The sequence below is a fragment of the Schistocerca serialis genome, chromosome 2, assembly GCF_023864345.2.
Source record: "Schistocerca serialis cubense isolate TAMUIC-IGC-003099 chromosome 2, iqSchSeri2.2, whole genome shotgun sequence".
NCBI classification, from domain to species: Eukaryota; Metazoa; Arthropoda; class Insecta; order Orthoptera; family Acrididae; genus Schistocerca; species Schistocerca serialis.
In genome coordinates, this window is record NC_064639.1 from 145566646 (window position 1) to 145584211 (window position 17566).

Here is a 17566-nt window from a genome sequence, read left to right on the forward strand (position 1 = left end):
AGGCGGGATTGAACAAGGGCTCTGTAGAGCTGCAGCAGCATAGAGCGATCTGCACACCAGTTGGTGTTGCTCAGGCTGCAGAGGGCATTGAGGTGCTGCCAGCACTTCCACTTAAGCTGATGAAGGTGAGCAAGCCAAGTCAATCAGGCATCAAAACCAGTCCTAAGAATCGATGTGTCTCCACTACAGCGAGTGGATTGTCATTAAGGTAAAGTTCTTGTACCGGATGAACAGTACGACGCCAACAGAAGTGCATAACACATGTCTTTGTAGCCGAAAACTGGAAACCGTGGGCTATAGCCCATGACTGCACCTTGTGGATGGCTCCCTGTAGGTACCACTCAGCAACGCCAGTACTGGTGGAGCAGTACAAAATGCAGAAGTCATCTGCATTCAGAGAAGGTGCTGCTAGACCATTAATGGCCATTAAAAATAGAGAGACACTCAATACACAGCCCTGCAGGACCCCATTCTCCTGAATATGGGGGGAACAATGGGAGGCACCAACTTGGACACAGAAATTACGAAGCGACAGGATATTTTGGATAAAGATCGGGAGTGAGCCTCGGAGTCCCACTTGTATAATGTGGCAAGGATATGATGTTGCCAGGTCATGTCATGTGCTTTAGGTAAGTCAAATTGATGGCAACCAGGCGTTGGCGTCTGGAAAAGGCTATTCAGATGGCAGACTCGAGGGACACAAGATTATCAGTGGTAGAGCAACCCTGGTGGAAGCCACCCTGACATGGATCCAGTACGCCACTTGACTCCAGGACCCAACCCAACCTCTGACACACCATGCGTTCCAGCAGCTTACAAAGAATGTTGGTGAGGTTGATAGGCCAATAGCTATCCAGATCAAGCATATTCTTACTGGGTTTGAGCACCGGAACGATGGTGCTCTCCTGCCATTGCAATGGAAAGACACCACTGCACCAGATCTGGTTGAAGATGACAAGGACATGTCGCCTGCAGTCAGATGGGAGGTGTTTAATCATCTGACTGTGGATCCAATCTGGCCCAAGAGCAGTGTCAGGTCAATGTGCAAGGGCACTGAGAAGCTCCCACTCTGTAAATGGGGCATTATCGGATTCACTGTGGCATGTAGTGAATGAGAGGACTTTCCCTTCTAGCTGCCATTCGAGAGTGCAAGGGTAATTCTCCAATGCAGAGGCTCAAGCATAGTGCTCAGAAAAGTGCTTGACAATTGTGATTGTGTTGGTAGATAACACGCCATTTATGTTAACACCGGAACACCTGTTGGGGTCTGGTACCCGAAAACATGTTTGATACTTGCCCAGACTTGGGAAGGTGGCATATGGCACCCAATGATCGAGACATATCTCTCTCAACACTCCCGCTTCCGTTGTTTGATAAGTTGGCAAACGCAGGCACGGAACCGTTTAAAGGCTATGAGGTGCTCCGGGGAAGGATGCCGCTTATGCTGCTGTAGAGCTCGCCAATGCTCCTTAATTGCTTCAGCGACTTCCAGCGACCACCAAGGGACTGCCTCTTGCCATGGGCACCCTAAAGAGTGAGGGATCATGTTTTCTGCCACAGAAACGATTGTTGTAGTCTCCTGCTTAATCACCACATCGATATTCCTGTGTGAGGGAGATTCAATGGTGACAGCAGAGGTGAAAGTTTCCCAGTCCGCCTTGTTTAAAGCCCATCTGGGCAGGTGTCTGTGGGCCTGACGCCGGGGCAGTGACAGGAAGATGGGGAAGTGGTCACTACCACACAGGTTGTCATGTGCTCTCCAGTGGATAGATGGGAGAAGTCCTGGGCTACAGATTAACAACTCAATGGCTGAGTAACTATCAGGAGCCACACTGAAATGTGTGGGAGCCCCAGTACTTAAGAGGCAGAAGTCGAACTGAGACAGTAAAGTTTCGGCATCTGTGCCTCAGCCAGTAAGCATGTGCCACCCCACAAGGGGTTATGGGCGTTAAAATATCCCAAAAGTAGGGAAGGTTTAGGGAGTTGATCAATCAGTGCAGTTAATACATTTAGGGATACTGCACCATCTAGAGGAAGATATACATTGCAGACAGTTATTTCCTGCGTCATCCTTATTCTGACAGCCAGAGCTTCAAGAGGGGTTTGAAGGGGCACAGATTGAGTGTAGATATAAATGCAAACTCCACCTGGCACTTGATTATAGTCACTATGGTTCCTGTAGTATTCCTTATAGCCATGGAGGGCAGGGGTCCACATTGCCAGGAAACAGGTTTCCTGAAGGGCAATGCAGAAGGCAACCGTAAAGCTTAACAGTTGCTGTAGCTCAGCCAGGCTGTGGAAAAAACCACCACAATTCCACTGGAGGATGACGTCATCGTCAGACTGGGAAGGCATGGAACATTCAATGAGGCAGTTTACACCTCAGGGTCACCTGCTGCCACCGACTTATTGCCTGAGCAGTCTATATCCATTGTGACTGAGGGTCCGGCAAGATCTAGGTCCTCAGTCTCAGAGGTTGCAGGTAGCGGTGGTGTGGGCGCCACCGCACATCCCTTGGTCTTGGGAATCTTCTTTTTGGAGCCCTATGACCAGCTGCTTTTGGGCTCTTCATCCACTGGCAGGTGTCATCTTTCCCACTAGAAGAAACCTGGGAAGGGAAAACCCAATGGACCCCTTCCTAGTGAGAGGAGCCAAAGAAGACTTAAGCTTCTCCAGCACAGAAGTGGAGACTGATATCCCTGATGGTTGGGGGTGGGGGGTTGCTCCCGAGATAAGTGGTGCAAGAGCAACGGGAGGGAAGTGCCCCCTCCATCTAGGGGGCAGGTGTAGTCTTCCGTCTCTGGGAGGTGACTGTGGTTGGTGGAGCTGATGGGAGTAGAACTGTTGTAGCAAGGGCATAAGATGATGTCACACATACAGGATGTAGGCATTCAAATTTCCTCTTAATCTCAGTGTAGGTCGGTATGTCCAGGGTCTTGTACTCCATGATTTTCCTTCTTTCTGGAGAATCCTGCAGTCTGAGGGCAAGGCAAATGGTGCTCTCTGCAGTTGACACTGATGGGAGGCAGGGCACATGGAGTATTGGGATGTGATAGGTATCCGCAGTCTTGACATGTGATGCTGGAAGTACAGCGGGATGACATATGGCCAAACTTCCGGCATTTAAAGCACCTCATTGGGGGAGGGATATAGGGCTTTACATCACAGTGGTAGACCATCACTTTGACCTTCTCGGGTAATGTATCACCCTCGAGGGCCAAGATGAAGGCACCGGTGGCAACCTGATTACCCCTCGGACCCCAGTGGACATGCCGAACGAAATGTACACATCGCCACTCTAAATTGGTGTGCAGCTCATCGTCAGACTGCAAAAGAAGATTCCTGTGCAATGTGATACCCTGGACCATATTTAAGCTCTTATGGGGCATGATGGTTACAGAAACATCCCCCAGCTTGTCACAAGTGAGTAAGGCCCATGACTGGGCAGAGGATGCTGTCTGATCAAGACTGACCCAGATCTCATTTTGGACAAGCCCTCCACCTCTCCAAACTTGTCCTCTAAATGCTCAACAAAAAACTGAGGCTCAATTGTCATGAACGATTCCCCATCAGCTCTCGAACATACAAGGTACCGGAGCAAATAAGAGCTGCTGCCATCCTTAGCCTGACATTCCTCCCGTAGTGTCGCCAGGCAGGGGAACAATTTGGGATCATACTTCTGTACATTGAATTGAGCCTGTGAATGCTTAGAGACTGCTGGTGTTTCACCATCAGCAAGAGATGACGTACTACACTTAATGGCATGTCATCCACCCTGATGCCATCCACTGTGACCAGGGGCCCTCCCCACAGGCACCACTCAGCTGCAGCAAAGGCCACCTGGTAGGAGTTAACAGCGCAGGCTTCGGCAGAGTGACCCCTGTGTGGTCGGGGGCTAGAACCAACAGGGTACATGGCGGCCCCACCACAACAGACTGGCTACCATGTTGGATATCAGGTGAAAACGAGCTAAGAAGTGTATTATCATTGACAGCACAGAAAGCGATACTGCACAAAGGATGGAGGAAAACGCACCCAGGAGGGTGAGCAGAAGTGCAGATCCACGTCGATGAAGGATGCGAGAGGTCTCAGCACATGATAGACACCATGCACCCTGTAAGGCACATTTCCCCAACTGGCTCACTCTTTGGGAAACTTTAGAAAAATGGAGGTCAAACCCTACAGGGGACCATTACATAAAAGCCAAAACGTGAGACTCCTTTTAGTCACCTCTTACAACAGGCAGGCATATCTCGGGCTTATTCTAACAAATGGACCCAAAGGGGGGATTAGGAGAAATCATACTTTGGTACAACACAGTCGAGTGTTGATTACATAAATGTCGGATAACTGAAAGTAACTGAAAGACCACTTAGCTGAACAGTTACTCATGTGTGCTGCCTTCCCACTGCTACTGTCATAATATCGCAACCCCCCTCCCCCCCCCCCCCCCCCCTCCTCTCTCCCGACAACAATCCAGAGTTACCAACAACAGTAACTGTTTGTGGTATGTTACAATTACTTGTGTCAACTTGCCACATAATGTAAACTCACAATACAACAGCCTAAAAGCAATCATGTGGTCCTTTCTATGAGAGGTAAACACAAGGTTAATAAAAGGTTAGAGGAAGGTGAATTAGCAACCATGTTATCTAATCAGAACAAAGTTGGTAAGTCAACAATTACAGATCTAAAAAAACACAAGGTAATAATCTCAAGTTTTATATCTAAGCTTGAGTTTACTGAAGGATCTGCCAGTTATAAAACTATGAAGCTCATCATAGACATGAATCTAAATGATGTAGTTTACAAGTTGGTTACACAAACAGGTAACAAGGAGAACCTTTCTCTGGTCCCAATGTATGTGAAGAGCAATTCAACATAAAGAAAATCTTGGAAGGCAATAGAAAAATTTCAAGCAAATATGGGCTGGTTAAAATGCTTCCAGTCAATGCATGGAATTCATGAACTTCATATACAAGCTGTGTTCAGCAGCTGATTGTTTCAAAATAAAACCAAGGGATGTATTGGGGGAAGAAGATTGTGCTCTCAAAAACATTTACAGTACTGACAAAACTGGATTCAATTGCGCTGACTCCATGGGGCCTGAGCCCCTCAAAATTTTGTTTGGGGGGGGGGGGGGGGGCTGCGCCCCTCCAATAATTTAAGAATTTAAGAAAACTGTTAGTTATATCATGCTTCGTAGAATCACAAAATTCCATTGGGTAGAGTCTGGCACCGGCGGGCCAGCACTGTGGCTGCGGCGACATCAAAGGGACTGGAGCAGAAGTGCCTGGAACCCTCCACCTCACATCACCTTGATGCTTCGAAATGTTACGATGCCACAGCTATATGAAGCCCACCCTGCTGTCACAGTCATTCAGTGTGGATAGTTTCATTCAGTGCATTCTGCAGACATGTTTAGTGTTATGACTTTAGTGTCTAGTGGACTATTTTATATGACTATATTTTATTTGTTTAGTTTAGTCTCTTAGAGTATTGTGAATTAAGTTTGAAATGGATAAATTTGTTACCAAAAAGGCATGCTTTGAAGCTGATGATATTGCAAGTCAACCTCCAACAGTTATTGTGCCATCAACTCCTTCGTTGTCTTCAGACAAGAACCCTTCACAGCCAAAACCTAGGCAAACCAGTACAGAAAGATCATTTCAGAAGTCTTGGTTGATCAAATATATATGGCTAGAATATGAAGCATCTACCGAAAAAGTTTTTTTGGAAAACCTGCAAATAGGCAAATTCTACAAATCTATTACAATTTTCTTCAAAAAAAAAAAAAGAAGATGCATTTACTGCTGCTGGGTTTTCTAACTGGAAAAAGGCTTTGGAAAAATTCCATCTTCATGAAAATACGTTTACGCATTAACTAAATTCTATCACTAACCAAAGTGTGGCTTCCCAATTGAATGAACAGTTAGATAGTGATATAAAGAAAGGCCATTTAGCTCTTGAGACAATTTTTACTATCATGCAATTTCTATGCCAACAAGGACTAGCAATTAGAGGGCATGAAGTTTTTCAATAGTTGAAACTCCAAAAGAATAATGTACCTGAGTTGGAAGATTGGTTAGCACATTTGGGGCATAAGTGGACGTCCCACGATATTTAAAATGAGATCATTGATCTACTAGGAAAGGCTGTGTTGAGAAAGGTATTGGCTTCAATCAGGAAGACTGAACATTTTTTTTTATTATGGTTGATGAAACAAGTGATTCTTCGATTCACAAACAAGTGTCATTTTGTTTCGTACTGTCGATGATTCCTTAGTCATCAATGAAGACTTTGAAATTTGCTGGCAGATTAAAACTGTGTGCCGGACCGAGACTCGAACTCGAGACCTTTGCCTTTTGCGGGAAAGTGCTCCCGAGTTCGAGTCTCGGTCCAGCACACAGTTTTAATCTGCCAGGAAGTTTCATATCAGCGCACACTCCGCTGTAGAGTGAAAATTTCATTCTAGAATAAAGACTTTATTGGTTTATACGAGACCCCCGAACACAGTCACAAACTCTGTTTTGTATTTTAAAAGACATTTTTGCTCGTCTTGATTTGTCAATGGATAACTTAAGAGGACAGTGCTATGATGGTGCCTTGAATATGAGAGGTAAGTTCAAAGGACTAAAAAAGTTAGTTTTGGATATAACACCAAAACCACGTTATGTGCACTGCACTGCTCACAGTTTAGACTTGGCAGTTGTAGACAGTCTCTGCCATCTTACATCTATGAGGGATATTAATAAACACCATAAGCACTCTGTCTTCAGGCCACAAGGGGCCCATCGGGACCATCCGACCGCCATGTCATCTTCAGGTGAGGATGCGGATAGGAGGGGCGTGTGGTCAGCACACCGCTCTCCCGGTCGTTATGATGGTTTTCTTTGACCAGAGCCGCTACTATTCGGTCGAGTAGCTCCTCAATTGGCATCACGAGGCTGAGTTCACCCCGAAAAATGGCAACAGCGCAAGGCAGCTGGATGGTCACCCATCCAAGTGCCGGCCACGCCCGACAGTGCTTAACTTCGGTGATCTCACGGGAACCGGTGTATCCACTGCGGCAAGGCCGTTACCGAAACACCATAAGGGAATTGAACAAAAGGATGAGACTTTTCAGAAGCATACACTGTGAGAGTGCCAATGACCAAGCTGGCCTACGACCCTTTGCATGACTCAATGGACTATGCAAGCTTCTAGTATCTTAAGAATATTGAAAAACTTGGAAGAACTTCTAGAGTTTTTTGGAACATTTTCTGCAGAGGACAAAACAGAGGCAGGTTGCAAATGTGCAGCCTACCGTGAGTCAATGCTACAATTCAAGACTTACTTCTTTTTATGTCTTTATTGTCATGCAGTGAACCCAGTAGAGGATGTCAATGAAAAAATTCAATGCCCTCATCTAAGTGTTGCTGAGCTGGAAAAATATATCAGGACTTGATTTGTATGTTGAATGGAAGGTGTGATAATTTGAACACTTTTGGTAATTATGTTTAAAAGAAAAACCTTCACAACTTGATTATCCTTCACTTTCTCAGAATGGAAGTATACCAAAGAAGTACAAAAACAAAGAAGGCAGCTTGCCACACACTTTCAAAACCCCAAAGGAAAACTACAAAGCTATTTACATTGAAGTTTGTGAAAGGCGCAATCTTGCTTTGCTGAGCAGTTTTGTTCAGCTGGACTTACACAGGTCATTGCAGTTGAACAAGAGTGCTTGCTTTTAATAAACAGAGGTGAAACAAATTGGGAAAAATCAACTGAGTTTTTCAAAAATGACCTAGACATTGAGAGACTGTGCTTACACTTGAATATGTTTTCTGATATCACTAATAAAAAACAACTGGTATTAAAAAACATGTGTGATGTAAGAAAGTACATTACACAAGAGCCTGTAGATGGAGAAATGTTATGTGAATTGGTGAAGTGCATTAAGTTTCTCCAAGTAGTTCCAATCATAACAGCAACAGCAGAATGGTCATTTAGCGCCCTTAGATGTCTGAAGTCATATCTCTGATCAACAATGGGTCAGAAGTGATTGAACAACTTGGATGTCCTTCATGCCTACTGAGATGTTTTGGATGAATTGGATATCCATCCAATCATCAACGACTTCATATTCAATAATCCAGTCAGAAGGTCAACATTTGCACCTTTCTAAAAACACTCTAGCCCTAATAATGGCATTTACGGCAATATTAAAAATCTTCATAAAATAGATAATTAAATACATACATAATGTTAAATTTTAAGTTTAGAAATATTGGTACTAGTTTAGTACTGTATTACTATATTACTGTAGTACTGTATTAGTTATTTTCAAATACTTAAATATTTTTAGGGTGAAAGACCCAATTAAAACCCGCTATTTACATACTTTCTGTCTGAAAGTATTAGGCATACTGCATTAACTTTATTAACTGTATGAAAGCAGCATTAACTTTGAGATATTGTTTTTATTTAATGAACCCTGAGCCTTATTCAAAGTAAGCTTAAATTAGCTGTTTCACTTATTAATCAAAGTGCTATTTCCATGCAACAGCGATATTATATATATTAGTCTTTTAATGATAATTTAGGATTTATTTAAACATAATTTCAGTCTTTTCAGAGCTATATAGTCACTGCTCTGTAATAGTCTATAAGCATGATTATCACTGTAAATTAAATTAGATTTTTACAAAAATGCCATGCGTGTTTATGTTTTGTTTCTTTTTTCAACCCCAAAAAATATGTCAGGCTTGTCAAGTTTCCTGGTGTGTTGAGTAAGCGAGTGTCCAGTTTTTGGGGTTCTAAAGTTGATCTTACGACTCTAAAAAGCTTTAAAAAACTTTAAAACTCACTTTTTCATCTAAAACTTAGAAAAATTCCCTGGGCAAGACCCCCAGTATGCGCCCCCACAATATTTTTTATAAGTCAGCACCCCAGCTCAGTTGGAAAACTTTGCCAAGAAAATTCTTGCATCATGTTGTGAATTAGCAGCACTTGCTCCTAAAATAAGCAAGGATCACATCACTGCTTTAGTTTCTGCCAATGCTGCTGGTAGCCACTGACTGCCTGTGCTTGTCATTGATAAAAGTAAGAAACCGTGTTGTTTCAAATGTGTTAACACATTTGCAATGTTGTTTGCACCTCACAAAAGATTGCCTGCACAGAGTACAATTTTCAGGGAATAGTTTATGAAAGCTTTTGTATCTTCTGTAAAAACTCATCAGTTAAAGAATGGCAAAAGGAAGGAAACATTATTGCTCATTGTCAACCTGTCACCTCATGCATCGTATGATATCTTAAACAAAAAGGATGAGTTGATAGAAGTGATTTTTCTTCCACCTAAGGTAGCCTCCTTCTTACAACCCTGGGATAAAGGCATTATTGAGGTTTTGAAACAGCACTGCAGAAGAGAAGTGTTACGTAAGTTATTGTTAGAAAGAGAAGAGGAGGGAGCAGAATGTCTCCTATGAAATCATAAAAATACTGATTTGAAAGATGCGCACTACATGATTGGAGCAGCACAGGGTGGTGTAAAGGAATTGAATTTGGAAAAGGGCTGGAATAAAATGTTGGGTATGGCATAAAGATCTCAAAATCTAGTTGAAAATGATGATCAGAATGATATGTCCAAAATGCTCAAGATGCTAAAAGAACTCAATTGCCCTGAATATGACAAAGAAGACGTTCAAGAATGGATGGGTGTCGATGATGCAAATCCAGTGCACCTAATCATGCAGAATAATGAAATTGTCAACCTCACCACTGATAAAGCTGACACTGCCAGCATCTCAATGGTAGTGGCTCATAAAATGAAGATGAAAATATACTGGTTGCTTCTAAAGCATTTACATGTTTAGATACAGTTTAAAGATCAAGATCAAAGCAACTAGTATCAGATATCTGTCCTGAAGAAAGTGCATGATTTAGCTGTTTGTAAGTGGGTAATCTTTCTCAGACAGACCAAAATTAAGGATTTTTAAGTGTTAATTCTGCATAAACGTACTGTACAAGCAGACTGCATATGTATTACCTTTTTTTGTTCACTAGGCTGTACTACATACATTCCTACTTTACTTGCCTTGGTAATAATAAAAGTTATCCATGTCATTATAAATATATGTAGTTTTTACTGGTAAAAATTGTATACAGGTCAATTATTCGAATAAACCAGTTTTCCAAACAATCATACCCCCAATTAGTTCAGATAACTCACACTCTACTGTACAAACTAAATTATGCCTACTGTAGCACAACAAATGTTAGATCGCTACATTTGGCAGCACACAAAATCATGAAAACTATCGACTTTTACTGATCCTTATTCACCTCTCGAAGTGTCCGCTCCGATAGGTGAATGGTCAGCGTGTCGGACTGCCGTCCTAAGGGGTCCGGGTTAAATTCCCAGCTGGGTCGGAGATTTTCTCCACTCAAGGACTGGGTGTTGTGTTGCCTTCATCATCATTTCATCCCCATCCGGTGCGCAGGTTACCCCATGTGGCGTCGAATGTAATAAGACCTGCACCAAGGCAGCCGGACCTGCACCAAGGCAACCGGACCTACCCCGTAAGAGGCCTCCCAGCCAATTGACACCAAACGCTCATTTCCATTTCCATTACCCCTCGATGTAAGCAACTAAATGCTTGGCAGATGACCAGCAATTGTAAAAACTTAAATCAGAAAGCTATGTCACCATATTACCATTCCTCTGTCTGTCTGTCTGTCTGTCTCCCCTACCCCCCCGCCCCCCTCTCACTCTCGACCTTTTGTGAGGAAAATATATCTCTGGGGTGGGAGGGGATATGTAGGCTGGCAGCCTTCCCACCCCTTCCTCCCCCCCCCCCCCCCCCCTCCTGAGTACACCACTACCAAAAGCTCAAAGCAAATAAAAGATAGCAACAAAAGCATCCTTAGCAAATCATAGTACGGGATTCAGAAGTGTTGCTCTACTAAGAATGCCACTTACATGTTCACTCACCAGATTTTACACACATCAAATAATAAAACATCTCTGTTAGTGTTTTCTGACTTCTCTAAGGCATTTGACTGTGAAAGTCATAGTATTCTCCTAGATAAATTGACATCTTATGGGACTGGTGGTATTGCAAACCAATGGATAATGTCATATTGAACCAAAAGAATGCAGAAAGTTGTACATAGTAATTCAAGCAATATAGTCCAAGGACATAATTGTGACTGGGGAGAAATCACATATGGGATTCCGTAAGGTTCAATCTTACGCGGTATTACACGATGATCTGCTGCGAACAGTACTGGTATAGCGCGACAGCCATCTAGCAGTAGAATGGGTGAAACTACGAAAATTAGCAGACATTATCCATGTGACAGAATACGGTGCAGTTCTAAACTGCCAGCAAACCGGCCATGCGCAGTAGGCAGAGAAAACCGTGCATGCGTGGAAGGGTATACCACAGTGCTTTCTGCTTGTTGTTTGGTTATTGTTAGGCAGCTGGTGGCTATTTCAGATTTTCGTGTTGTGGATTTTTCACATTGGGGATCCTCCGCATTTTTTTTTTTTTTTTTTTTTTTTTTTTTTTTTTTTTTTTGCCAGTAAGTACATTTCATACATTCAGAAAAGAAACTTTGCTTCATATTCTAGAAAAGAAATGGAGCAAAGAGGTGTGTTAAGCATCTTAAATCAGGCATACAGCTAGGAAGGTGCATGTATGATCCACTGTACCATAATAAGGTAGTCAGAAACTGTTTCTTTCTGAGTAATATGAATATAACATTATAAGGTGATTTTCGATTTGTATCGTAATGCCTCTGTTTACGAAAGATCAGGTTTGATTTGATTGCATATCTTGCTTGATTTCAGCATGCCAGAAAAGAGAAACTAGCAGTGAAAGGGAGAAAGTCCTTGCAGTTTGGCCCAGTGTGACAGACGTGGACTACAAAACTCTGAGTAGTATATATATAACACAAGTACACCTTAAAGTATTGGTCCTTTAAAGTGTTGCAAATTGCAGCGCATATATTCACAACAACTTTTGAAATGGTGGGCTGTACTATTCTGTGGCTAAAAGCAAGATTCTTAATAGATTCCCCAGTCACCAGGAAACATAATGTTACATCCAGCCTGTAACGTAACAGGGCATTTATCGGTATTTTATTCGTGATCTAGGCTGGTATAATCACAAAACGTATAAACTTATCATTTAATTCTTACTTTTGAGAATGTGAGACAGTCTCCCTCATGAGTGTCACAAGTGCTAATTCCATCTTCTATCATAGATAGCAGATTCTCGAAACAGACCATGTCCATCCTCACGAAGCTCCGAAATTCATGCGGATCCTTGAGCCTCAGTTCTTTCATAAGCAGTGAATATAATCCCCTGCCTTTGTCCCTTCCTTTCAGCCAGGATCGAGCTCAACAACGTCTGGCTTTTTATTTTCGTAGTCGTTCTGCCCTAATCTGAAGATTTACTGTCACTACCAGAGCAATACCTCCAAAAATGAGTGCAAAATGCTGTATAAATACATACACCTGTGTAACCAAGTGTTGCAATATAAAACTAACTGTTGAGTCTGTAATTCAGAACAGTAATAACCTACATAAGAGAATAACAATTACTTAATGAAGAATGATAAACATTTTCTTATGAAATAGGAACCTTAAGTCACATAAATAATTCGAATGGATGACGTTCCCATATGTCACATGGTCCCCCTTGTGTTTCATTTGGTAGAACAAACGACTTTACAAGAGATCAGACAGTTGTTTGCGTTTCGCACATTATCACTGTCTACTTCACATACACACCAGGTACATCCCATGTGAATGGTGTAACAGGTCTACGTGAACCAGTCTGTAGTTACAGATATGCACGCTTGGGGTGCTGGTGCATAGATCTACGGTTTGGGCGCATCATGTAATATGGGCTTGTTGAAAATCTTAGGGAGAGACAAATGAGTAAGTTGACATATTTTTCATATTTTCATTCAATAATGTCATATGGAATAATGTGTTGGTGTAACTCATCTTTAAGAAAGAAAATCTTCATAGCACAAAAACAAAGTGCAGAATAATATGTTGTGCTCATCCATGATCTTCTGGTAGACATCTCTTTAAGGAGTTGGGCATCCTGATTATTGCTTCATAGTATATCTATTCTTTCATGAAGTTTGTTGTAAAAACCCACTACAGTTTGAAAGGAACAATTATGTATATAATTACAATATCCAACGGAAAAATGACATTAATTATCCTATTATTCAACATTAAGGTTGTGTTTCACACAAAAAGGGGTGCATAATGCTGCAACAAAAATCTTTTGATCACTTACCCAGTGATATAAAATGGCAAAGAAAAATTTGAAAACAAACTAAGAAAGTTTCTCCTTGATTACACGTTCCGTTCCATGTAGGAATTTCTGTTACCATAGTGTGTAAAAGATGGTGGGTAGGAATTACTAACTTACAACTGTATATCTTTCTTTCTTTTTGTAATAAAGAAAATAAAATTAAAATTAAAAAGAACTTAGAACTGTTCAGAATGTAACCATACATATTTGTGATGTGAATATAAAATGACTCAGTCCACATCATTACAATCTATCACGCAAAGTGATGTATGAAACATGTAACTAATTAACTACAGCTTTGTTAATGAACTGTCATATAACTAAGTACCAGCTAAATACAGCAAATCAACAACACTAGAGCCACTGTGCTCATAAACTCTTGGGACAAGCAATCTTCCATAAGCTAACAACACCAACTTCTTTCTGAATAATAACCAAGGCCTGTCTGAATAATAACCAAAGCCATACAGCACATGTGCACAGCTATCAGCGCACACTCCGCTGCAGAGTGAAAATTTCATTCTAGAAACAACCCCCAGGCTGTGGCTAAGCCATGTCTCCGCAATATCCTTTCTTCCAGGAGTACAAGTTCTGCAAGGTTCGCAGGAGAGCTTCTGTGAAGTTTGGAGGGTAGGAGACGAGATAGAGCTGTGAGGATAGGGCGTGAGTCGTGCTTGGGTAGCTCAGTTGGTAGAGCACTTGCCCGTGAAAGGCAAGGGTCCCGAGTTCGAGGCTCGGTCCGGCACACAGTTTTAATCTGCCAAGAAGTTTCATATCAGCGCACACTCCACTGTAGAGTGAAAATTTCATTCTAGAAACAACCCCCAGGCTATGGCTAAGCCATGTCACCACAATATCCTTTCTTCCAGGAGTGCTAGTTCTTCAAGGTTCGTAGGAGATCTTCTGTGAAGTTTGGAGGGTAGGAGATGAGGTACTGGCAGAGTTAAAGCTGTGAGGACGGGGCATGAGTCATGCTTGGGTAGCTCAGTTGGTAGAGCACTTTCCCGAGAAAGGCAAAGGTCCCGAGTTCGAGTCTCAGTCCGGCACAGAGTTTTAATCTTCCAGGAAGTTTCAACCACCACCAACCTTAACACATAAGATCACTTCATGGAAACTGCTGCTGTTGATGACACAGACCACAGAGACACCAACAGCAGGGCATGTAAACAGTGGCCTGCAGTCCATAGACCCAGTAAAGAGCCTTACAGGCTGAAAGCTGAGTGCAGGAGGCTGCTACTGTTGACACTTGACAGTAGGCAGCTTCAGCACCACAGTGATTCTTCCCACAGTGCCACAGTGTGAACTTGAGTACGTTGCAATAGTGACAACTTTTTGAGTTGGCACAAATTTTATTTGAAATTGTTGTGTAAGTCAGCATTCTTTTCAGTTGTTGCTAATTTCAGTGGCTGACAGATAGACACTACTCTCTTAACAAAAATATTATTATACTATTCCTAAAGAGTCTCACTTGCTTCATTTTTTTCTCTGTTACTGGTTAAAGTAACTCCTCTCCCTTATGCCAGTATTTACCTCACTTTTTGCATGTATATGACTGGTGCCACTAGCTAAATATATGTTTCTCTAATATTTTATAATGCCATTGTTTTACTTTCAACTCTATTATGATATATTGTTTCTTTCTTCAGATTAACATCCATTGCTTAACTCTTCAGTCACTCCTTATTTTTGTGTGAGTTGCAAAATCAATGCTGTGTTACTGCATTCTAGTGAAAAAATGACAGTGTGACAAAGTAAATTTCAATATTTCCAGAATGAATTTTCATTTTGCAGCAGAATGTGCACTGATCTGTAACTTCCTAGCAGATTAAAGCTGTGCCCCAGACCTGGAGTCAAACCTGGGACCTTTGCCTTATGCAGATAAGTGCTCTACTGACTTAGCTATTCAAACACAACTCATGACTTGTCGTCACAGATTTACTTCTTCCAGTACCTCTCTACCTTCCAAACTTCACAACAGTTCCCCTGCATATCTTGAGGAACCAGCATTCTTGAAAGAAAGGATACAGTACAGAAATAGCTTAGCCACAGCCTTAGAGCTTGGGAGGTAGAAAAAAAATACTGGCAGAAGTAAAGCTGTGAGAGTGGGTTCTGAGTTGTGCTTGGGTAGCTCAGCCAGTAGGGCATTTTCTCGTAAAAGGCAAAGACCCCATGTTTGAGTCACAGTATTCCACACAGTTTTAATTTGCCAGGAAGCTTCAGTTTATATACTGAGAAGCTAACACTTCTTTAAAGTTTCAGAATAATTAAAAACTGAACTTTTGATGACGAAAGTAGTACATCCCATAGTAGCACATTAATTCTAATAATCAAGCAAACTTTTGAGCAGCACTACTTTCCAAGTATGTTAATGCATACAGAAGTTAAATTTCACTTTAACAAAGAGTGAACTACTGTCTCACCTCTACTCTTCCACTCATTTCAAAATATTGAGGAAAGTAGCTACAATTCAATTTCAAAATTTTATTTAAAATTATAATATTACTCTAAGTAACCAATTTGGATTCCAGCAAGCAGAAAGTTCTGTGGTTATAGTAAACAACAACAGGAAAAAAAAACCACAGATCGGAGACATAATGTTGGGGGAATTGTCTGTGATCTTACAAAGCTCTTTGACATATTAATACTTCTCACTTCAAACACATGAATTATCCTAAGTGGAGTACAAAATACACTCTAGGGCAGGTCCTGTTTTACTCTACATGGGTAACTTAACCTGTATAAGAGAATGGAAAATCCAGGATGGAATGTACGAAAATATAAAAATGTAAATGGTACATCAGTTTTGTTTGCTATTGATTGTCAGTGTAAATCAAAGGCAGCGATGCAGAATAAAACTGTTGTTGTGTTGTATACGCCCTCAACATCTTAAAAACCTTATTCCAGTGAAATGAATTAAAACAGAACTTATCCAAAACCTGTAAGGTACAGTTCAGAAAGAGAGAATATGTATTCCCTAACCCCCCCCCCCCCCTCTCTCTCTCTCTCTCTCTCTCTCTCTCTCTCTCTTATAAATGCCTGAACAGTGAACTCCATCCTCCCAAATATGAGGTTAGTGTCTTAACAGCTGCACAGCACTGCCTCATTCAGATGGTCCCCACTGTACAATGTTCTTACATACAATTTGCTTCAGATAACTTCTAATGTAAAACATCCTCTGATGGTTTCTGGACCATGATGTTGCTGCTATGCCCCTTGTGCTAACTCCATGGAAAATGACTCCAGGCCCATAACATTCAACTATGCTCCCTGTATGTCTTCCCATCCTTCCCTCTGTCCACCTGAAACACTGAGTCAGCAGCCCCCCCATGGTGAGTAAGATGTTTAACTCAAGATAATCACAAGACTTTACTGTCATACACTTCAAATGTTGATCAATGATTTTCTTGTAAAATGTGCTTTAGCTTTAAAGAAAGATTCATCTGGAAGCCAATTAAAATTTTCAGTCTTGTTTATGTGCCTATCAATAATTCACTGAGTTGTTAACATTACTCCACAAATAATTTATATACCGTCAACAATTTCCCTTTGCCTTATTTATATTAGTATTATGGTACTATTATTATCATTTGTTGTACTGTGATAGTGGTGAAGTTATATCACAAATGTTTTGTGTATCTCCTGTCCTGAATCAAATGATTTAGTAATTCACATTATGAGATTAATACGTCACAATAAAATATTCCTTGACATAAAGTGACACTTCCTAACTTTGGGCCAAGCTTTTTACTCCTAATTCATTCAGACACAGCCGTTTATTATTCACTTAAAACATTTTTAAGTGCTTAAAAGTTATATTATTTCACAGTTCATGGACAGCAAAATCTGTAGATTCCAGTTGGATGCGGCTAATTGCTGATGCTGGTTTGGCTGGAATGAGGGGAGTTGATTGTGATGTGCTCTACAGAGGATGCAACAATAACAAAGGAAATCAAACTTAATTTATGTTCCAGTTATGAATAATAATTTTTTAGATACAGTGTGATATACTGCAACCATATTATAAACATTATTATTCTTGTTAACAAATAAAAGAACCAATATATGTAAAGAAATGATTTTTGTTTTAGTGGTCAAGCTGTATTATTGAATTAGTTAATACTGGAAATGTTAATACAGTGTGATATACTGTAACCATATTATAAACATTATTATTCTTGTTAACAAATAAAAGAACCAATATATGTAAAGAAATGATTTTTGTTTTAGTGGTCAAGCTATATTATTGA

At 41.2% G+C, this 17566-nt stretch overlaps 1 protein-coding gene and 1 pseudogene across 1 annotated transcript in view; one reads left to right on the top strand and one right to left on the bottom strand.

Moving 5' to 3' along the window:
* The window catches only part of LOC126455471 (uncharacterized), a 146932-nt gene extending 129566 nt beyond the window's left edge, over positions 1-17366 (top strand). The window contains exon 8 of the mRNA XM_050091225.1: positions 17146-17366. Coding sequence (XP_049947182.1) covers positions 17146-17278 — 133 coding nt within the window. The 3' untranslated portion in view covers positions 17279-17366. The remainder of the gene's footprint in view (positions 1-17145) is intronic.
* LOC126458976 (5S ribosomal RNA) lies at positions 6967-7083 on the bottom strand (annotated as a pseudogene).
* Positions 17367-17566: the final 200 nt, after the last annotated feature.